Genomic DNA, 24075 nt, shown 5'->3' on the forward strand with positions numbered 1-24075 from the left:
ATGGAGCTACTTGACCATGCCTTTAAACTCAAATCACTCTGGCTCTCACAGATTGGCCAATAACAGGTCCTAGTCAAAACCTCACTTGGTCATTGTCTGGGTTTTGCTGGCAATATTAGCAATTGTTTCTGATCTGGCCAGAAACCCTCAGGGTCTTCCCCTTCCAGGTTAATTTTTTTTTAGTAAAAAAACTAGACCATCTTTTGCCTCATTTCTTACCTAGCCTTAAATCACTGAATGGGTATTGCCTCAGACAGACTGAGACTTGGGAAAGACCTTAGTTTAAAAAGGCCAATGACTCTCACTGCGTCCCGGACCATCTTCAGTCATCTTGACCTATGCCTTACCACTGCACTCAGATGACTCTGGAGGAAAGAGTGAGGCTGATGACTGTGCAGCTCTGCCTCACTTAAATCGAATTCACCTGCAAGTCGAGACATCGCCCTCCTGATGTCACTGGTACTCTTCAAGAATGAAGGGCGAACAACAACATCAGAAAGCCACCCTAAGTTTGGAATAGAAGAGTGGCATAATCATGGTACATTAGGAAGACAATTGTATAACTTTAGAACATATTTGGCGCATAAATATTGTTCCTTATCCTAAAATTGAAGGCCTTCTACAACCTGGCTCCAAACAGCTTTTCCAGCCTTATTTACATCATTCACCCGTCATGCACCCTCCATTCCAACTCAACTAGACTGTTCTTGCCACTTGACATTCCATCACCCACCTCTGTGCCTTAATGGAAGCCATCCCTTATGCCTAGATGTCCTTGGCTCAGCTTGCCTCTCTGAATCCATCTCCTCCTTCAGGGTTCAGTGGCCACATCTTCAATGAAGCCTTTTTTCATTCCTTCAGATGGAAGTAGTCTCCCTCCTCAGATTTTCCCAGATCACTTTGCCTGAATCTCTACTTTGTGCCTACCAAATGCCATCTTGTATCTTATTTCTATGTATTTATGGCCTCTCTCCCCTCGTGGTAAATTGAAAGCTCTTTGAGGGAAAGGACTGTTGTTTTTCATCTTTGTATCCCCAGTTCCTGTGCACACAGTAAGGTACTTTATAGATATTTATTTCAATGAATTCAATTCATTTCCATTTGGAATCCTGGCTTGAGTCTCAGCTTTGCCACCAAATCGTTGAATGACCCTGACCATGACCCCATCTCTAAGCCTCAATTTCATCATCTGTCAATAGAAAGGTTAGATTCAATGATCTTCAGGGCTCCCTCAGCTTTAAAACATTCTCTGATCTGTAATCATTCACGCTCACTAAGCTGTGTGAGTACGAGGGTTTAGACATCCAGAGAAGAGGCAGGACATTATGGTGTCAGGGAGATAAGTTGGCATGTGCCATATCAGATTGCCTGCCCTGGCAGAGACAATTTGGATCGAGTGGAAAAATGAGGACATGTACAAGATAAAAAAGACTGTTAAAAAAACTCACCCTGAGGCTTGAGGGAACAGGAAAAGAGACAGATTGGGAAATGTTCCTACAGATAACATACAACCCAGCAGCCCAACAAAGATTGTGATGGCTATGGCAGGATTTCCCCCCTCTTTGATGGGGGATGCAGCCAGGGAAGAGGCAGGGCATACAGACTGAGGAAGGCTAGCACTTGGTTAAGAAAGCACCTGGGTTGGGGTCTTTATGACATTTGCTAAGAATGTGTCTATCAGCCAGCAGTGGCATCAGGAAGACCTGAATTCAAATACCACTTCAGACTTTCTAGTCCTGTTTCCTTGGAAAATCATTTAACCTTTCTCAGCTTTTATTGATTTACACTCAGTGACCTCTAAGGTCCCTCCTAGCTCTAAATCTGTGATTCTGTGATCCCATGAATCTTTCTGAGCCTCAGTCTCCTCATTTATAAAACAGAATTGATATCTACATTCCCTACCTCATAGTGTATCTGTGAGGATTGATAACAGTAATAAATATTACCATGTCTATAGTACTATAAGTTTTATCCAGGGCTTTTCTCCTATTTTATTAGGTAGGAGAAGTTTTATAATAATAATTTTACATGTAGGGAAACTGAGACTCAAAAAGGTTACTAATAATTATGGTTAATGTTTATTTCGAGATTCAAAAACTTCTTTATGTCTGTAATCTCATTTGATCCTCACAATAACCTTGTGAAGTGGAGGTGATTATTTTCCCCATTTTACAGATAAGGAAACTGAAGTTGAAACAGGGTAACTTGCCCAGGGTCACACAACTAGTCAATGTCTGAAGCGAGATCTGAATTCAACTCTTGCTGACTCCAGGTCCAGCGTTCCGTATTCTCTGTGCCACTGGCTTTAAGTGGCTTACCCATGGTTATACAGCTAATAGGAGATGATGGGCCCAAATTGCTTTGAAGTCCTATATAATTGGGAGTTATTATTACCTTATTAACGTGAGTCACTCTTCACAATGCCTCAAGGCATAAAGAAGGCTCTCACTGCCAGGAAGGCAGAGGCAGGAGGCTCTTGGCATTGGGGCGTGATCCTAGGAGAGTCAGCAGCCCAGGGAGACAGATGTCCTGCCTACTCGATTCTCTGCCTCACCTTTGGAGGCCCTGACCTTCTGGACAGCAGACTCAGTATGTTAGTAAATTAGTCTTGGATCCATTTGGTCAGCTGGCCTATCTCTAAAACAAAAGCTCTGGTGCTCCACAGGGGATGAGTAGAGCAGGATGGTGGATTAGCTTAGAAACTCAGTAGAGTCCAGGAGCCTCTCTGCCTGACCTCAGGATCACACCCAGGGCCCTCCTTTCCCTACCCAGAGTGACAGCCATTGTCAATCTGTGGCGTCAAAGATACATGCACACACACACACACACACACACAAAGATACAGGCAGACCTAGGGTGCAGCTGTGCCCAAAAGACAATGTGGTATAACACAAAGAACCCGCCTAGAAGTCAGGATTTAAACCTCAGCCCTACTATGTATTACCACTGCTACTACTACTACTACCACCACCACCACCACTACTACTACTACTGTGTCTTACTACTAGCTCACCTGTATATAGTAGCTACTATGTGCCAGTCACTGCTCAGTGCTTTACAAGTATTATCTCTTTGGAGCATCACAACAATCCTGGGAGGTAGGTGCTATTACTATCCTCATTTTACAGAGGGGGAGACTGAGGCAGAGAGGTTAAGTGACATGCCCAGTGTCGCACAGCTGAGTGGCTGAGGTCAAATTTCCTAACTCCAGGTCTTCCTAACTCCAGGCCTAGCACTGTCTCTATCCAATGAGCCTTCTCAGTTTTCTCATCCATAAAATGAAGAAGTTGGACTCAATCATCCATCTTAAAAGTTCCTTCCATCCTTGAGATTCTGTGGTTCTAGATCCCGCTGGCCCTGGCTCTGTGTTTTCTGTTTCACCAATCTAAACTAGTTATTTCATTTTTAATTTTATTTCAAGATGGAAATGGCTCCCTCAATCAAATGTAGCCACTTCCCCTGTTGGGTGTCAAACCAACCTTTCCATAGATGGAGACCATGTTGGGATCAAAACACTGAGCCAAAAACACTGGGCCACACTAATACCGTGTTGGTGAAACTGGATTATTTCAACCATTCTACAAAACAGTTCAGAATTATACAAATAATGCGGATAAGTTGTCCATGCCCTTTGCCCCAGAGATTCCACTTCTAGGCATATACACCAAGGCGGTCATTGCCAGAAGGAAAGACTCCCTATACACCAACATTTGTATAGCAAAACTTTTAAGGGTGGCAAAGAACTAGAGACATAATTGGTGCCCATCAGCTGGGGGATGGCTAACCAATTGTGTGTGGTGCCTGAATGTAATGGCCTATTACTTGTACTAAAGAAACAATAAACATGATGTTTGTCATGGTTTTCTACCAAAGAAGCATGGAGAGATTAACCTGACTGATATAAGTGAAATAAGCTGAGATGAGAGAACACCGTGGCATTCAGAGGCTACTGGTTTGGAGAAGGAATAATGTAGCTGCTCATTCCGGGGCCACCAGACCATAAGTCACTAAATGGAACTCAACTTATGTGCTGAACAGTCATAGAGTATTCATGGAATTTGACAGCCAAGAGATCCTAAAACATAGACTGTTAGAGCTGGAATAACCTCAGAACAGAGACTATCGATATGTTAGGGACCATAGAGCCCAGAATATTAGACCCAGAAGGGACATGAGATATATCACTGGTGGAAGAGACCCAAAAATATAAAACGTTCTAGTTTAAAAAATCAAATGTTAGAGGTAGAAAGAACCTTAGAATGTATCATGGCAGAGATGGAAGCAATCTTAATTTCAGAGGCTAGAAAATGCCTTAGACGTCATCCAATCTGACAATTCCTCCCTTTCCTTCCCCCCTCCTGCCATTTTACAAATAAAGAAATGGAAATCAAGGTATCACTGTAGGTGCCTACAGCAGTATGGATCCCTGAAGCCATGATACTTCAAGACCTCCTCAGAACCTTCAGGAGGACCTATGTGTGTGCCTTCCTGGGTATGGCTGGACTGTGGAGTAAGAAGAGACTGAAGGAAGGCAGGGGAGGAACAAAATTTAAGAAAAGAGCTGAATTCTCTATTTTTCCATGCTGATAGAGAAGCTAGATAATACTAGAATGGAATCTGATCCCAAAAAGCAGTTCAATTCAGTTCTAGGATGATGGCTGACAACCCCAATCCTTTTTCCCTAGTCAGATATTCAGATGAGTTTCCATTATAACCTTTGAGAGAGGCATCCAAAAAGCACATGGAGGGACATTATCACTCCAGTGATAATGCTTACACCAAATAATCTATAGGAAGAAAGCTAAGTTGATTATATGTCCTCTCCCCAATGGTGTGACCACTCTAACCCTATTTAGCTCAGACTTTTGCTTAATAATAATAATGATAATAATAACCATTCACATTTCTATAAGGCTTTGAAGCTTCTAAAAGTCTTTCTTCACAACAGTCCCGTGTGTTGGATAGAGCACATAGAATTATTCCCATTTCGATAGTTGAAGAAAGACATTTACATTAATGAAGTAACTTGTTCGAGGTCATAAGGCAGTAAGTGCCAAGAGTTGAACCCACCCGTCTAGACACCAAGGCTTGCGTTCTCTCCACCACTACCCTCACCAGACATTTCCAGCCAAGGGCTGCTGCTACTTCTCTCTCAAACCAGTTGTCATTCCCTTTCTTGGACTCAGGGAATGAGAGCTTAACTCTTCTTTTCCAGCTCCAGATGGCTTCTCCTATGGTGGCTCTGTTGGAGAGCTGAGATCCACCTGCATCGAGGAGTTCCCTCCCGCCTTCGACTTTGGTGCCTACATGGAGACGCTGTCCCAAGTCAATGTGCTGTACCCAGACTCACCACCAGGGTAAGGAATTCTCAAAGATCTTGGGATCAAAGAATCACAGAATTTAGAGATAATTTCATTGGAGGATTTTAAGCTAGTCAAATACCCTTGTTTTGCAGATGAGGAAAGGAGGCTTAGAAAGGGGGACCTGACTTGCTCAAAGTCACACAGGTAGCAAGTGGCAATGGTAGAATTCAAATCCAGGTCCTCTGACTCATGAGCTAATGGTCTTTCCATTAAAGTCCTTATTATCTAAATATTAGTGAAATTACCTATTACTGGGGCCTTCTGAGTGAGGATTATAATGTTGTGATAGATAATGGCCACATCCTAAGTGTTAACTGAATTCCACATGGCAGGAAGAACCATAGGAAAAAAGTACAGAGATTTCCAAGGGAAAATGCCTTGTTATTACCTTGTGGATATTATACCTTACTTTGGATTTTTGTAATGTCTATTTTTTTTTGATGATTGCTAGGCCTCTAATGATATAAAACAATTGCCCCTTGTATGGGTTGTACTGCAAACTTCTCCCCTCCAATGGGACAGAAGCTGCATGAAGGCAGAGACTGTTTCATTTGCCTGGTATTCCAGTGAGTACAGTGCTTTTGTACCTAAAAGAGAGACTCCCCTGTGACTGTCACAAGACAGTCTATTTCCTTTACCTTTATAGAGATGGACAATGGAGGTGTCCTTGAACTCCTGGGGGATAACCTCCTCTTGCCATATAATCCAGAAAATTTCAGTAAGCTTTTGTATGAACAGTGGACCCCCTACCTTGTAAATCTAAGCTGGACTGGAATCAGCATCAGGTGCTTTGCCACATAAAAGGAGCCTAATGGCATTCAAAACCTCTTCTTCAGTTGGAACTTCAGCTAGGGAGGAATTGAGTTCAACCTGAGGTAAATGGTCGATGGCCTCAGTATTGATTGATGACAGTCTGTTGAGAACACTCTGGAAGTGTCCAGCCCATCTCTCTAGGATCATGTGCTTATCACTAATCAATGTGCCTCCATCAGCACTGAGTAGTTGAGATACACTATAGGTCTTTGGCCCATAAATCGTCTTCGGGGAATCATAAAAGTGCTTCGGATTGTTGCTATCAGCATAAAACTGAATTTCATCTGCCTTCTTACTGAGCCAAGAATCCTGCATCTCTCTAAGCTTTGCTTATACTTTACTTTTCGTGGAATAGGTGCTTAATAAATGCTTATCGAATAAATGAATGAATGAATGAAAGACGAAGGGTAGCCTCTGGGATAGGGCCAGTTCTTAGACTTACTGCAGCTGGAATATGATAATATCCTCCTTCTGTCATGATTTTTTTCAACCTGAGAACCCAGAAGAGTTCTTGTCTACAAGGTTCTCACTAAACAAGGTTTATAAATGCTTCCTACTCCAAAGGAAAAACCAAGTAAGAAGAAGCCATCTTTTCTCAAGGTCCTGGTGGAGGGAAGGAATGTGGGCTCAGATCCATACTAACTTGGGGACCTTGGAGGAAAGTTGTTGTTGTTCAGTCGTTTAGTCATGTCCAACTCTTCATGACCTCATGGGCCACAGCATTCCAGGCCCTTCTGTCCCCCACTATCTCTCAAAATCTGTCCAAATTCATGATCATTGTTTCCATGACACGAGCTATCTCATGCTCTGCTGTCCCTTTTTCCTTTCACCTTCAATCTTTCCAAACATCGGGGTCTTTTCCAATGAGTCCCAACTTCTCATTACGTGGCCAAAGGATTCAAGCTTCCACTTCAGTGTTTGACCTTCCAGTAAAGGGCCTGAATTAATTTCTTTAAGTATTGATTGATTTGTTCTCTTTGCTGTCTAAGGGACTCTCAAAAGTCTTCTCCAGGACCACAATTCAATTCTGCAGTGCTCAGCTTTCCTTATAGTCCAGCTCTCACGGCCATCCATTGCTACTGGAAAAACCACAGCTCTGACCTTGCTAGCAAGGTGATGTCTCTTCTTTTTAGTATGCTGTCCAGATTTGCCAAAGCTTTCCATCTAAGGAGCAAGCATCGTTTAATTTCATGGCCACAGTCGCTGTCTGCAGTGATCTTTGAGCCCGAGAATATAAAATCTGACACTGCTTCCATTTCTTCTCCCTCTGTTTGCCAGGAAGTGATGGGACTAGTTTTCAAGACCTTTTGATGTTAAGCTTCAAGCCAGTTTTTACACTCTCATCAAGAGGCTTCTTAATTCTGCTTCACTTTCTCCCATCAGAAGGGGAAAAGGGCCTGATACTTTTCCTGGGATGGAGGAGCGGGGAGAACAAAGCAGGGAGTTCTCTTGTTCATTTCCATGTTGCTAACAACCTGTGAGTAGTACGAACTACCCCACTGGGGACCCAGCTGGCCAGTTCCTTCCTTCCTTTTCCTTCTCTTTCTTCCTGCCTCTTCCTTTCTTCTCCTCTCCTCTCTTCTCCTCTCCTTTCCTTTTCTCCTTCTTCTCCCTCTGTCCACATAGGGTATAATTCCCTTACCTATGGGTGCTCTGCCCAAAGGAATGTAAATTTTGATCAAGGAAACCTCTCTCAGTTTATGGGCTAGATAAGTCCCAAACCTGGTCATTGTTTGGGCCCAGATGGCTCAGAGTGAATGTGAATTAGCAACTGTTTCTATCTTGGCCAGAAACCCTGGGGGTCTTCCCCTCCCAGATTGATTTTTTTTTTTGACTAGGTAAAAGAAGCCATTCTTTGCCTCATTTCCTACTTAGCCTTAATTACTGAATGGGTGTTGCTTCAGTCAAACTGAGACCTGGACAAGACCTTAGCTTAAAAAGGCCAAGGTCTCCCACTGCATCTGGGGCCATCTCCAGTCCTCCTGATCTATATCTTGCCACTGGACCCAGATGGCTCCAGAGAAGAAAGTGAAGCTGGTGACTTTGCACAGCCCTCCCTCACTTAAATCCAATTCATTTGCATGTCATGGCATCACCTCCCTGATGTCATGGTCTCCTCTTCAAGAACAAAGCACAAACAACACAATAATAACGTGGCCCACCTTGACAAGGCTTTCATTAGCTATGAGGGCAGTATGGCAGTGGGGCTGTGTAATGACGTTAAACCAGCCAACATTTCCATAGTTCTTAGTTTTGCAAAGAACTTCCTCACAACAACAGTTTTATAGACCAGGACACTGAAACTTGGGACAGGATTAGTGATTTGCCCATGCTCACCCAGCTAGTGGTAAAGCTGGGATTCAAACCGAGGTCTCGGAACTCCAAATTCTTCCCCTTTCTACTCCACCACATGGCTTCAAGGAACAAAGTTGTGTTTTTCAAACTGCAGGGTTGAGCCAAGTGTCGGGTTGAATGATTCTGATTTTTCTGAGATGATAGGACTACGGCCTATATTGGTTATATGTCATTTTCTCCCCTCTTGATTGAGGGAAGAATCAATCAGAAACAGGATGCCATGGAAACATGAAGAGTAAACACCCCCATCCCCTCATGCCATCTGGTGGCTTCCTAACTGTCTGATTGGAAAGATGAACCAATAAGCTTGGTCCATTGAGCACAGATGGGTGAATGTTCAAATCAGCCCTGCAGTGTTGGAGGGTGCTGAGGGAGAGAGACATCATTCGCATCTGCAGCAGTGAAGGAGCCTGGCGTCCTGGCTTGGGGTTTCTGGCCTAGCAAAGAACACAGGACATGCTAAGCCTGGGGAATTTAATTTAAGGATTAGGTTAGAAAGCTTAGGTGCCACGCAGTCTGGAACTGAGTAGATTGCTTTTATCTGCACGTCTAATGACCTTCCCCTGGTATATCATTTCTCATTTTGTATATTCTATTTCCTTTGTGAATGAACCCTAGAAAACACACTCCAATGGCCCAAAGCTGAACTGTGGCCACAGGGAAAAAAAACTGGAGAGGGAATTATGAATTGAATGTGACAGATTTCTAAACCAAGGAGCTAGGCTGGCTCAGAACAGACTGTTAAGACTAGGAGAAGCACCATCCTGTACTGGAAAGAGCCCTGAACTTGGAGGCAAGGGAGCTGGTTCTGGTTCTGGTTCTTTTAGGATCTGAACATGTCAGTGCAGTCCTCTGCATCCCACCCCACCTCTTCTCAGTAAACTCTCATGGCTCCCTATTACACCTACAGTCAAATAGAAAATCTTACATTTGATTTTTAAAGTCCTGCCTAGCCTGGCTCTCCCCACCCTTTCCAGTCTGCTTACACTTTATTCCTCTCCTTGCCATTCCCCACACAAGATACCCCCATCTCCTGACTCCAGGCATTTTCCCTGACTGTCCCCCATGCCTCCTCACCTCTGCCCCCTGGCCTTTCTGCCTTCCTTCAAGTCTCAGCTAAAACCCTGCCTTCTGCAAGGGGCCTTTCCAGTCTTTCCTTGTCTCTGGTCTGTATCTTCTTTGTACATCGCTATTTGCATGTTGTCTCATTAGACTAGGAGCTCCCATTTCTGGGCCTTTCTTTGCACCCCCAGGACTTTTAAAGCGATGACCCTGTGATCCTATCCCTGGCTCTCTCCCATGTACATAGCTCTCTAAGGTTTACAGAGAGCTTCATTCAGTCCTCACAGCAACCCCATAAGGTAGGTGTTATTACCATTTCCCTTTGACAGATGAGGCAGGTGAGGCCCAGGCAGGTTAAACAATTTAGCCAAAGCCACGCAGATGGTGAACTTGAGTTATAGGTGACAGAGGCGAGATTAGAACTCAGGTTCTCTGACCCCAGTTCTTGTCATTTGGACAGCCTCCAAGTGGAAGAAATGGTGTCCTAGGAGGTCAAATTAGACCTGATTTTTTACAGGGTGCCAGGTAATATACATTGCCTCCCAGCCTAGATCCTGACTAGGAGGCAGTATGGTACTGTGGGAAGACACCTGGGTTCAAATTCCAGCCTCTACCATTTATTAACTTAAATTGATCAGAAATAAGTTGCTTTCCTTATCTGGGCCTATGTTCTCATATTTAAAATGAAAGAGTGGACTGGATGAACTCTAGCATTGGAATCCTAGGATGATGGAACCAGAGGGCTTAAGCCCACCATATGACTGGTAAAAAGCCAGATAAGTGAGGTCCTCATCACTTGTCATTCCTCTCTCCCATCTCCTGCCCGACTTCAGTGTCCTGGGAGCTCAGTGTCAGGAAATCTGAAAGTAGACATATAGCGTGTCAGAGCTGGAAAGGACCTTACGCAGGATCTAGCCAAACCTTCTCATTTGAGTGAGGGGGGATACTGAGGCCCAGAGAGGGGAAATTATTTGTCCAAGGTTACACAGGGGCAGCAGCTGGACCAGATCCCTCTCCTATGCATTTTTTAAAAGCAGCCACTTGCACAAAGGAGTTTGGATGCTTTTTGAAATGATTTTCCACACCGAGTTAGGAGGAATTGGGCCTCAGAGCCCCATGGTTTGGTCAGGGTCCTGAAGTGCTCCAGGATTGTCCCACCCCAAATAGCTGTTTGCTCAATTCATCCTGACAACCCTGAAGAGGTCACCAGCACCCCTCCCCAGAGGCTGCTGATTCCCTCATGAATCGGCAAGCCTCTGCACTGCCTGTCATATTGATTTCATGTGAGATATTCTGCCAGATGACAGGCCTGAAGGGAAAGCAGACAAGCTGATGTATCTCTGCCCTTCACAGTCTCCAGTGGGCTTAGTCAGACAAGACATGCTCTTGTCCCATTCCTTTGGAGAGCTTCCTCTGCTCTAAGACACTTGTAAACCCCAGGCAAGGAGGTAACCTATGGGCCTGACAAGAGGCCCCATATCACCAAGCACCCCTGAGGACACTGTTGAGAGTTTCTCTCTCTACCCCTCCCACAATACATACCTTTCCCTTCCCCTCTCCCTCTCATTCAACAACAAAAACAATACCATATAGTAATAAATCTCCTTTCTCTCCTTTCTTTCTGACCACAAAATGTTAAAGCTGAAGGGAACCTGAGAACATGGGATATTAGAACATTGTACATAGAATGGTTGACTTTTGAGGGAATTTTTGAGACTTGGTTTCCCTATCTCACTCTGGCTGGACCATAGCTACTCACCAGTCCAATCCCATTACTGATTAGCATGGAAACTATGGCCTACTCTCAAATTTCCAATTTATATTGGTTCACCCCCCAGGCAGCCTGGTGCCCCCCATTCCCAGTGACTCCCCATTATGGTATTAAACATAGCAAAGATACCCAATTGGCTTAGCCTACTACAGCTCAGAGCTATGCTCAAGCAATCCCCTAGCCTCTGCCTTCCCAGAAGTAAGGATTATAGACATGTTCCACCACAACCAGCAGGACATAGAATGTTAGAGCAGGAAGAAATCTTGGAATATAGACCCTTAGGGTCAAAAGGGACTTGGTTGTTGTTCTTCAGTCAGCTCCAAATCTCTGTAATTCCATTTGGGGTTTTCTTGGCAAAGATACTGCAGTGGTTTGCCATTTCCTTCTCCGGCTCATTTTACAGATAAGAAAACTGAGGAAAATAGGGGGAAGTGACTTGCCCAGGGTCACACAGCTAGTAAGTGTCTGAGGCTGGATTTGAACTCATGAAGGTGTCTTCCTGACTCCAGGCCTAGTGTTCTATACGCTATGGCACCACCTAGCTTTCCCAGGAGGGACTTTAGGGAAACTATCTAATCGAATGCCATGTTTTACAGAAGAAGAAACCAAGGAGGGAGGGAAGGTGATTAACAGCTAGTTCATGTGCTAGTTAATGAAAAAGTCAGCACTAGAATCCAAACTGCCTTATTCTTTTCTGGGAATTTTTTTCCCACCCCATGTTGCTTATACAGCATGGCATACCAGAAGAAAAGCACCCTCAAAGTCTGGCTGGTCTGGGCAGAAGATCCTGGCCTGTCATTCAGTGCAAAAAGGAAAGAAAGAAGGAAGGAAGGGAGGAAGGAAAGAAGGGAGGGAGGAAGGAAAGAAGGGAGGGAGGGAGGAAAGAAGAGAGGAAGGGAAGAAGGAAAGAAGGGAAGAAGGGAGGGAAAGAAGAGAGGGAGGGAGGGAGGGAAGAAGGAAGGAAGAGAGGGAGGGAGAAAGGAGCAGAGGGAAGGAAGGAAGGAGAGAGGGAAGGAAAGAAGGAAGGGAAAAAGGAAGAAGGGAAAGAGGGGAGAGATGGAGGGAGTAAAAGAAGGAAGGAGGGAGGGATGGAAGGAAGAAAGGAAAGAGAGAAGGGAGAGTAAAAAAGGAAGGAGGGAAGGAAAGAAGGAAAGAAAGAGGAAGGGAAGAAAACCAGCATTTATTAAGCACCTACTACATGCAATCCATTAATCCACTATCCTTAAAGAAGAGAAGGAGATTAGAGCCCTTTTCAGCTGTAGCTCATGGCTCTGGGACAGGAGCACCATTGCTATAAGGCCAACCACTTAACCTCTGTGGCTCCCTCCCCTGCCTAGGAAAACAGCAGTGATAATATTGGCCATCTCTGGAGGTCTCAGGCTGGCTTCACTGATTAATCACCACCAAACAACTGGGAAAAGCCTTACCAAGGGCCACAGAGATGCTAAGTGTTCCAATCACTTCTCTCCATCTCAATCTCTTAGGAAATAGGTTTCCATTTCACCTTAAATTTGTGGGGGAAAGGTTATTTTTCATCCACCAGGAGCAGCTGGGAACCAGACTCTTAAATTCCTTATCTCCCCTCCCTGGAGCTGCCTCTTGGTTAAACCTCTGTTATTTTTCACCAACCTGCTCAAATGGAACTCTTTGTTTTTTAAATTTGGCCTTCATTTGTGAGGTTAATTAATCCCTTTAAACACAAAGTTGTCCCTTTCTAGACCAGTGAATAGCCTGTGACTGCCTATGTCTGTGGCCAACCTGTCAATCGACAAGGATTTATTAATTACCTAATATGTGTCAGACACTGTGCTAGGCAAGGGTATACAAGGGCAAAAATGAAATGAGGAGCATGGCGTGGTAGTTAGAGAGCTTGTTCTGAAGTCAGGAAAACCTGGGTCCATGTGGCACCTCTGTGACCCCGGGTAAGTCACCAAACCTCTGAATGGGCAAAGCCAGAGACCTCAGCTCAGAGTCCTAGCATCTTGGGCCAGAACCAGGTTAAAAAGTAATTGGGAAATGTTTAACAAAAGAAATAAATGTACAATCCAACATAAATGGTGTTAATTTGTGGTTTTCTAAACCAACCTGTACCCTGCAGGGATCCCTTTCTATTGGAGTTTAACACTACTCTTCTAGGCAACTAAGACTATATCAGTCGTAGAGAAGGCATTGAAAAGGAAATGTCCCCACCTCTGAGTTCATACTTGTTGTCCAGTTGTGTGCATTCTTCACTATGTGGTCTGCCATTTCCTTCTCCAGCTCATTTTACGGATAAGGAAACCAAGGCAAACACAAAACCAAGGTCACACAACTAGTAAGGCTCTGAAGCATTATATCCACTGCACCACCTGGCTGCCATGAGTTCATACTATCCCAAGATAATAATTATGATTATATTTATGTAGCAATATTATACATCATATCGTAGATCATGTTGTGCTATGTCATGTCATGTTATGTTATGTTATGTTATGTTATAGCACATTTATAAAGCACCTACTATGCAACAGGCACTGTGCTAAGCACTTTACAGATATCATCTCATTTGATCTTCACAACAACCCTGGGAGGCGGGTGCTCATATCATGCCCATTTTACAGATGAGGACATGAGGCAAACTGAAATTAAGTGGCTTGCCCAGGGAAGTAAGTATCTAAGGCTGGATTTGAACTCGGGTCTCACTGATTCCAGACCCAGCATTCCACCTATTGTGCCACCTAGCTGCCCCCAATGTAATTTAAATCTAAATCATCGTTTTAGACCTGGAAGGGACCTTAGATTAGCCATGAAATCCAACTCCCTCATTTTATGTACAAGGAAACTGAGATGATAGTGCTAAGTGACTTGCCCAAGGTCACACAGCAAGTCTGACATGGGATTCAAACCCATCTTCCTGACTCCAAGTCTAGTACCTAATGCTGCCCACTCCAGGAGAATGGCACCTCTTGAGGGCGAGGGCTGCCATTTTTTGTCTCTGTGTTTCCAGAGACTGATCCACTACCATACACATAGTAGGTCCTTAGTAACTTAGTTCATCTACCAACAGAGTTAAAAGTTTTTCTAAAAAATAAAAATTAAAAAGGGGGCAGCTCAGTGACGCAGTGAGTAGAACACCGGCCCTGGAGTCAGGAGGACCTGAATTCAAATCTGACCTCTGTAATCCAGTAACACTCCATCTCCCAACTCCAGGCATTTTCACCAACTGTCTGCCATGCCTGGAACACTCTCCCTTCGCATCTCTGCCTCCTTTCTTCCCTGGCTTTTTTCAAGCCCTTGCTAAAGTCCCACCTTCTATGAGAAGCCTTTCCCAGCCCTTTTTAAGCTTATTTGGTGCCTTCTTGTGAGATTACCCCCTTGTCCTGTTTATATCTTGTCTGGACAGAGTTGCCTGCATGGTGTCTCCCCAGTGAGAATGTAAGCTCCTTGAGAGCAGGGACTGTTTTTTGCCTTTCTTTGTATCCCCAGTACTTAGCACAGTGCCTGACATAGAGCATGCTGTTTGGCTGATGGACTGAAAACCTCCCCTAACCTTGGTCACAGACTGAACATTAACCTTGCTCCCTGCCCTGTAACCCTTCCAGGGCCAATCCCAAGAAAGCTTTCCTGATCCCCACCTTGGAAATTAGTTACCTTCCTTCCCTTGGACCTCACATTTAATTAGAACTGTGACTATAGAGTTATTGGGAGAGGGGAGGGAAGAAGCATTTAATAAGCACCTACTGTGTACGTGCTAAGTACTTTACAAATATTATCTCATGTGATAATGTGTGAATGTGGGTGTGTCCTGAGATGAAGTAGCAAGAGCAAGGGATTGGGGAGTCAGGTCTTTGCCATTGGTAAGGGGCATGGGGTCACAGGGTATAAAGCTGGAAGGGATCTTAAAGAAATCATCTAGTCCAAACCCCTAATTTTACAATTAGGTAAACTGAGTCCTAGAGAAATTGTCATTTTCCTCCCTTTGAGGCTCAGTTTTTTCACCAGTAAAATGGAGAAGAAGCCCTTGAAGCCCTATTGACCTCAGAGGTTTCTTGTGAAGAAAGTAATTTAAAACCCTTAAAGTATTACAGAAATGGAGGCTAGTAATTCAATTGTGAAATTCCGTGAGGATGTAAGTGGAGTCCCTTTTGTCTCAAGATGTCCTCAGGAAACTATATGTCAGTCATTTTCAGTCATGACCCCATTTGGGGTTTTCTTGACAGAGATACCGAAGTGGTTCGCCTTTTCCTTCTCCAGCTTATTTTACAGTTAAGGAAACTGAGGCAACCAGGGTGAAGTGACTTGCCCAGGGTCATGCAGCTAGGAAGTGTCAGAGGCCAGATTTGAACACAGGTCTTCCTTACTCCAGGCCCAGTTCTCTATCCGCTGTGCCACTGTACATAGTGAGCCCTTAAATGACTTTTGAATGAATGATGGTGATAATTGATGGGTATGGTGCCAACACTGGTGGCTGAGAACTGGTAAGGTTTACAGGCCTCACGCTTAGAACAGATGGTCTTAACTAAGCCATCATGTTACACAAGCCCCTGAACCTCACTCTCGCTGAGGATGCCAAATTCTCCTTGGGTTTAATTGGCAGAATCTTTGAAACACTGTTTGCTCCCCAGGCTCCTTTGGGGCACAAATGTGATAGATGCAGATGGTGTATATGGAAACCTAGACTTCAACTCCATTCAGCAAGCATGTGTATTAGACAGCCAGGTGGTGCGGTAGTTAAGAGTTTTGAACTTGGAGTCAGGAAAACCTGAGTTTCAGTCCTGCCTCAGGCTCTTACTATCTGCATGACCCTGGGCAAGTCACTTAATCTCAGTCTGCCTCAGTTTCTTCATCTGTGAAATGGGAATAAGCACACGCGCGTGCGCACACGCACACACACACACGCACACCACTTCCAGGGTTGTTCAAATGATAGAACATTCAAGTGCTCTATAAATGCTAGCTATTAAGCACCTGCTGTATGCAAGAAAACTGTAGTAGACGCTGGAGATAGAGAGATAAAACAGGAACAGTCACTGCTTACATCCTACTGGGAGAAAACAACACATATACAGATAAGTTAGGACAAAACACAGACAAGGTCATTCCTAAAGGGACCATAAGACATCATCTCACTGAGGCCCCTCATGTTACTGAGGAGGAAATCAAGGGCCAGAGAGGCTGGGGGATTTACCCAGAGCTAAGCAGCTAGTCACAGTGTCAGACCCAAGACTCAAACCCAGGTCTTCTGATTCCTGTTCCTTTTTCTGAATCTCTCTGGCAATCTGGCTCTTGAATGATTTATGAAGCCAAAAATAACATTTCTATCAAAGATACATATTGTTTTTTCAGCTTTGCACCTAGATCCTGAAGGCCAGAAGTTCTCCCAACTTTCAGCCTCCCCTCCCAAGAGCCTCCCCCTCCTCCCAAGGTCATTCTTCATGAATGACAGCTATTTAGTTAAACTCTCTTAGGTTTCCATGGCAGCAAACCCAACTTATACTCAGTCCCACTGAAGACGATAAAGCCAGATCTGAATTTCTTTTCCCTGGTACCCCCACTCACTGTCCCCACAGTCACCTTCTTTTCCTGGTGCAGAGGGAATCACCTCAGATGGAGATGTTAACCCTGTTTTTGCCACCACGTCTAAAACACTTAGCTTCCAAAAGAGGTCTGCCACGTTCGAACAAGAGGGATTGAAAGACTCCCCCCCCCACATCCTAGAATCTACAGTTAGAAGAGATAGGGGCAGCTAGGTGGCACAGTGAGTAGAGCACCAGCCCTGGAGTCAGGAGGACCTGAGTTCAAATCCGGCCTCAGACACTTGACACACTTACTAGCTGTGTGACCTTAGGCAAGTCACTTAACCCTAATTGCGCTGCCTTCCCCCCTCCAAAAAAAAATAAAGTAGAAAAGATCCTAAAGCTTGTCTAGTCCAATCCCTTCTTTTGACAGATGAGGAAACTAAGACTGAGAAAATAAAAATGACTTGTCCGAGGTCATGCAGTTAATGAGTGACAGATTGGATATTTGAACCCAGGTCCTCCCAAATGCAAATTCAGAAAATATGATATAAAGGAAAAAACCTGAGTCTTGGCCTTGTGACACATTCTTGGACCTAAAAGGGACCACTGGAATCCTTTGAGTCTAACCTCCCATGTCATTGCCTATATGACCTCTATCAAAGCACGTGACTTCTCTGAAGGTTCAGTTTCCTCAAAATAAAATGGGCTTCCTGCCTACTGTGGAGTTTTTGTGAAGCTCCAATGTATGTGGACAGGCCTCCTAACTACAAAGCACCATATTAATGCAAATTAGATAATAACCGTACTTTGTATCTCAGGCACCTAGCATAGCACCAGCATCTACTAGGTGCCTAATAAATGTCTGCTCTTTGTTTGCACAATGATTCAATAATCTATGATTTCATCAGTATTAATCCTCTGCAGGGCAGCTAAGTGGCACAGTGGGTAGAATGCTGGGCCTGAAGCCAGGAGGACCTGAGTTCAAATGTGACCTCAGACTCTTAGTAGCTATGTGACCCTGGGCAAGTCACTGAGCCCTGGTGTAACAACAATGCTGCTTGCAGTTGCTGTGGAGGTGTAAGGCCAATAACACCAGCACACAGCAGGGCTGCTAGCACAGGTTCTTTGATCTGCTTTTCTAAGGAGAGTAATTTTAAGGGGTTTACAATCCCATTTGAATTAAATATGCATATATCATTCACTTAGTTCAGAGGAAAAAGTCTTCACCCTGAACTTCAGAGAAAACACAAACAGAAATTATATAAACAGAGCAAATAACACAAATCAGCAGACAGGGCTTCTATCTGTCCATAGCAATACATACATAGTTACTACAGAGAGAAGCACCAACATCTAGGTTTTCAAAACCTCGGGGGCTCCTTAACGGCTACCCAGAGTCTCCTCTGGCCAAGTCACATGAACACTCTTCCAATGAGTGAGCCCTGAGAGCAAACTGCTAACCTCCAAGCAGATATACACACTTCTTCAGGGTCAGAGGGCGTCACAACCTTTCACAAGTCACTTTTTTTGGGCATCATTTTGCCCATCTGTCATCCACTCTCCACAGAGTGGTGCTGTTGTCCAGGCTGACAGACTATTCCTCACCCCTGCTCCTGTCCCTCTTCTCTGACACTCAGGGACAAGTGTGTAATATTTGAATAACAGGTCAGGAATCAGGAGACACATACCAGTGACATCTCTGCTATTGAGTTGCTTGGTGACTTGGACATTCATTCAACAGACATTATTAAGCAAGCACTATTTACAGAATACTGTGCTAGACCCAGAGAGAGATGCATCATTTAGGTGAAGCCATAGTCCATGCCCTCATGCAGCTCACAGTCTAGCAGGATAATAGGACACAAACCCAATAGGATTCACAATAGGGCATGATAAGTCCATTAGAGAGGTATAAACAGAAGGCTCTGAGGTCCCAGGAGCCCTGATGGGAAAGGGGCAAGGGAAGAAGAATGAGGGTAGGCTTCCTAGAGGCCGAAGCATCTGAGTCGAGATTTAAAAGATGGGTAGAAATTCAGCATTCAAAGAAAGAGAAGCAAACATTCTTGGCAGGGTACAAGTCTTAGTGAAGGCATGGGGAGAGTGCAGGGGACAGAGTTCTGTGTTTTAGCTGTACCAGAGTGCATGGAGAGCCATAGCATGAACTACGTAGTAGATAGAGCACTGGGCTTGGAAGCAAGAAGACTCACTTTCATGAGTTCAAATCTGGCCTCAGACACCTACTAGTTGTATGACCCTGGGCAAGTCACTTGACCCTGTTTTCCTCAGTTTCCTCATCTGTAAAATGAGGTGGAGAAAGAAATAGTAAACCACTCCAGTATCTCTGCCAAGAAAACCCCAAATGGGGTCACAAAGGGTCAGACTCAATTGAACAACAGCAACAAAATAATGACTTCAAAGAGGGTAGCAGCTGACTAGAGAACCCCCAATGCTAGGGAGAAGAGTTTGAACTCAATGTGATAGACAACAGGGATCCATGGGGGAGATTTTTATTTTAAGTAAAATGACCTGATGTATCAAATTATCAATATTCAAAGGCTGTCATCCTGGCTAGGGATCTGTTAGAGGAAAAGCAAAGAAGACATCCTTTTTGTTCCTCTTAATCAAGGACGGCATCATGGTGGAGGTAGGATCATGGATGGGGTTCAAGTGAGCAGGGTGAAGCAGTCTGGCAGATGGGGTGTAGAACAGGAAGAGTGTGAAGGGTGATGAGGGCTTCTGGGAAGTGTCAGAAAAGAATGAAAGGCCCTGGAGTCAGGAAGACCTGAATTCAAATCTAGCATCAGACACTTACTAGCTGTGTGACCTTGGGCAAGTCACTTTACCCTGATTGCCTTAAAAAAAATAAAATAAAGAATCAAAGGATAAAGAGAGAGGAATGCTGATGATCCTGGAGAGGAAAGCAACTGGCAAAAATGACTCAAGAACCACCCTCCCAACCCCAACCAGGAGAAGTTCTACAGCAGATTTGCCCCAGCTTTTCAAAAACACAGAATTCTAGTGACTCAACTGTGCCACAACCGAACTTTGGGACCCTGAGCAAATCACTTCGATCAGTCAATCAACTAACAAGTATTTCTGAAGTCTCTGGTGTATGTCATGCATATGTTAGGTGCTAGGGATACAAAACCGGAAATGAAATCATCCCTATCCTCAGGGAGCTTATATTCTAAAAAGAGACATGACATTTCCATCTAGAGACATGTATATATCATGTTTACATATAGTATCTTATATATTCGTATATATAGTGGACACAAGGCAGTTTTTATGGGGAAGGCATTTGTAGCTGGGGAGATCAAGAGAGTCTTCAAATAATAGTGATTACAATCATCATTATAGCGTTCACATGGTGCTTTAAAGGTTGCAAAGTGCCTTATAAATATTATCTCATCTGATCCCAACAATAAATCTAGCAGGGGCTATTATTATGCACATTTTACAGATAAGAAAATAGAGGCAAAGCAGCTTGTCAGGGTCACACAGCTATGACATGTCCAAGGTGGGATTTGCATTCAGGTCTGACTTGAATTATGCCTTAAAGAGACACAGCCTTCTATGAGGTGGAGTTGAGATGGTTGTGCATTCCAGCCATGGGGAACAGCCTGTCCAAAGATCCAGAGACAGAAGATGGAGCATCCTCTGTGGGGAACAGAAAAAAAGCCAGTGTGACAGAACCATAGAGTTTGTGAAGGGGAGTAAGGGGCAGTAAGATTGAAAAGGTAAACTGAGAAGGTTGGCCTCTATGGTCCCTACTCTATTCTATCTCTCAAATCACTGTCCAAAGGTCCCTCACGAAGATCCCATGTTCTAAGTTCCCCTTGAGCTCAAATAGGCTGTGTCATTATCACTGTACATTCTAGGGTTCCATCCAGCTCAACCATTCCGCCATAAGGATTCACCCAGTTCTAACATTCCGTTATCGAAGGTCCTCTCCACCACTAACATTCTGGGATAGCATTTTCTGTTCAAAGGCCCCTTCTATTTCTAATAGTCTGAGTCTATGAATCCTGTGCCTGATTTATTGTAACTTTATGTCGCGCCAGCCTGACCCAAAGTTCCCTTGGCGCTTCCTTGTGCCATCTTTCAAGGTCAATTTCGTCGTTGTTGTTGTCATTGTCCCCCTCCTCCTCCTCCTCCTTCTCCTCCTTCTCCCTCACCTCCTCCCCCACCTCCTCCTCCCCCACTTCCTCCTCCTCCTCCACCCCTTCCATGATGGTTCCTTCCAAGTCTTCTTCTCTCTCCCTTCTTAGCTCCAAAAACACTTTCACTTCATACTCTACTTTGAGTTATTCCTTCACTGTGAATGTTATGCTACAGTTATTCTCTATGTGTCTTGTTCCCCTGGTCTAGACTGTAAGTTCTTCAGGGCAGGGACAATTTCATCCCCTCTTGTATCTCAGACTGGTCAAGGACAGAGCTATGTTCGTAGGCCATGCAGACAATATCAAAGATGAAAAAGTACCTTGGAACTATAGAATAGTTCCATAGAATACATGAATATAGAACATCAGGCCTGGAAGGAATCTTAGGACACAAAATGTTAGTGATGCAAGATGGTACAGTGGATGGAGCACAGGGCCTGAAGTCAGGAAGACCAGAGTTCAAATCCAGCCTCAGACACTTCCTAGCTGTGTCACCCTGGACAAGTCACTTAATCTCTGTCTTAGTTTCCTCATCTGCTGTTGTTCAGTCATTTCAGTCGTGTCCAACTCTTCGTGACCCTATTTGGAGTTTTCTTGGCAGAGATACTGGAGTGGTTTGTCATTTCCTTCTCCAATTCGTTTTACAGATGAGGGTCACACAGCTTGCAAGTATCTGAGGCTATATTTGAACTCAGGTCCTCCTGACTCCAAGCCTGGTGCTCTATCCACTGCACCACCTGGCTGCCCTTCCCCATCTGTAAAATAGGGATAGTGATAGCACCTCCCCTCCAAGCTTGTTGTGAGGATCAAATGAAAAAATATTTGTGAAGCACTTAGCCCAGTATCTGACACACAGTAGGTACTATCTTAATGTTAGGCATTGATGATGCTGATGATGATGGTGTTAGAACACAGAATGTTGACTGGAAGAGATTTAAAGGCATAGAATGTCAGCATACAGGATGTCAGAACTGGGAAGGACCCTTGAGCTTTAAATGTGAAAACAGAGAAAACAATACTTTGAGAGGTGGAAGGGCCCTTATCTGAGACCTAGGCCTTAGAAGTCTCTCTCTCTCTCTTTTTTTTTTTCAGCTACGAGGAGTGTGTGGGACCAGGGTCAACTCAAATCTACATCCCCACTGAAGACCCTCCACCATACTCACTGAATGACCCTTGCCTGGACAGGAATGTCTCCATCCAGATCAGTGCGGCAGAGGAGAGGGATGAGGATGAAGAGGGAGCTTCTTTGCCTGTGGCCGAGGGGGATCCTGGCTGTTCCATCAGATCTCCCCAAGGACAGGCGGTCATCTCCACTATTGCCCTAGAAACTGTGCCTCCCTATGAAACTGTAGTGCATGACCCTAATGTGCTCCTTCCCCTTCAGAGTCTGAAGAGCTCCCCAGCTGAGTACCAGACCCTTCTTGATAGGACTGTGTAACCAGGGGAGGCCTTCCCTAGCCCCACTCCATAGCGGGGCCTAACTAACTGCAAACACACGTATACACATGCAGAGAAAAACAACAACACAAAACCCTCGAGGTTGGGGGCGGGGGTCATTCAATAATAGAATGAACCTTTCACTACCAGCCCAACATACAAAACTCCCTTCTGTTCCCTGTCCCTTTCAGGATCTGGGACGTGCAGGGGCATTAGCCCTTCTTTCCTTCCAGCCCCTTCTACTCCCCACACTTTCCCAGCAGGTTCTGAAAGTTGGTGTTACCCGGGTGATCAAAGTCTGATCTCTGAATTGGGAATTCTTTCCTAGCCTGCTATAGCCTCAGCCCAGGCAGTCCCTAGGCCATTTCTGCCATACTCCAGGTCCCCTTCGCTCTCTGCCCCCATCCCTGTCCTCTCCCCAGAGAGACACAAACTGGTTGATCTGAGAGTGCTAGCATGGGCCAGAGGTCGGGGAAATAGACAGGTGTTGTCAACAGTGGCTCATGTTCTCGATGGAAAAAGAATTCTCTCTTCCAAATGAGTTTTTAAAATGAACTTGAAGAGGCAACAGAGTGGTATCCACCACCCACAAAACTCAACCCGGGCAGGAGCCCAATGGTAGGCACCCTTGGTCCCTTCAAACCAACGACTAGAACCTGGATCAGAACTTATCCTCAGGCCACTGACACAGCCCTAGCATTGGCTGGCCAGGATGAGAAGAACCCAAGTAAGCCATGCTGTCAAGTTGTTCCCAGAAGGCCCACCTCGTGAGCTGGCCTGTGGGGGAAAATGGCAGCCAAGAAGAACTTATGGAGTCCCAATGTCAGCAGGGCCTGAGTTTATTTAAAGGGAGGCAGCCCCTCACAGAGCTAAACCTCATGGCCCTCATTTTCTGGCATTAATAGCCTCTGTCACAAGCCTCTCTGAAGTCTTGGACTAGTAGATCCAATGGACAATGCCCTAACAAGAGAGTGAGAGTTGCCTTGGTCTGGTGATGTGTCCTGGACCCAATCACTCCTCAATATTTGACAAGTGGTTTACCTGCTAGTTCAATTAAACAAATATCTATTAAGTACCTATTGTATGCAGTCCCCTATGCTGGGATCCAGGGGATATAATAAAGTTTATGTAAGGTCCATGTCCTTATGGAGCTAGAGTCTAAAGAAACTTACCAAGTGATATTTTAACCAGGGAGAAAATAGCCTTTTGGCTATAAGATGGATTGGGCAGCATACACAAGCCTATCTTTATTGGGTCTGTGGAAGCGAGCTTTCCCAGAGAAATTGATGTGTTTAAATCATCCCTCTCATTCCCTACAAGCACATTTAGTTAACACATGGATGATGGGCCAAACGACTTTGACTTTAAATCTCCTAGAAAGAATGTGAGAAAGACACAGTCCAGAAAAGAGGGAGGGAAACTCAGTGTGGGATCAGCCCCAGAATCCTCCGGCCACTGGCACCCCTTCCAGTCCCATAAGATGAGAAACCTTCCTTCTGATCAGCATGAGAACATTCAGACTGGGATCCAACTAGCCAGACCAGAGGACAGACAGAGGCTAAGGAAGGAAATCTGTCTCAGGAGGGGAAAAAGGCACTGATCGAGTTCTGTCG

At 44.7% G+C, this 24075-nt stretch overlaps 1 protein-coding gene across 1 annotated transcript in view; it reads left to right on the top strand.

The window, feature by feature from the left end:
* Positions 1-24075, top strand: part of BEAN1 (brain expressed associated with NEDD4 1) — a 103258-nt gene extending 79183 nt beyond the window's left edge. Inside the window, exons 5-6 of the mRNA XM_036750051.1 lie at positions 5216-5357; positions 22118-24075. Coding sequence (XP_036605946.1) covers positions 5216-5357; positions 22118-22463 — 488 coding nt within the window. The 3' untranslated portion in view covers positions 22464-24075. The remainder of the gene's footprint in view (positions 1-5215; positions 5358-22117) is intronic.

The sequence above is a fragment of the Trichosurus vulpecula genome, chromosome 3, assembly GCF_011100635.1.
Source record: "Trichosurus vulpecula isolate mTriVul1 chromosome 3, mTriVul1.pri, whole genome shotgun sequence".
Classification (NCBI taxonomy): domain Eukaryota; kingdom Metazoa; phylum Chordata; class Mammalia; order Diprotodontia; family Phalangeridae; genus Trichosurus; species Trichosurus vulpecula.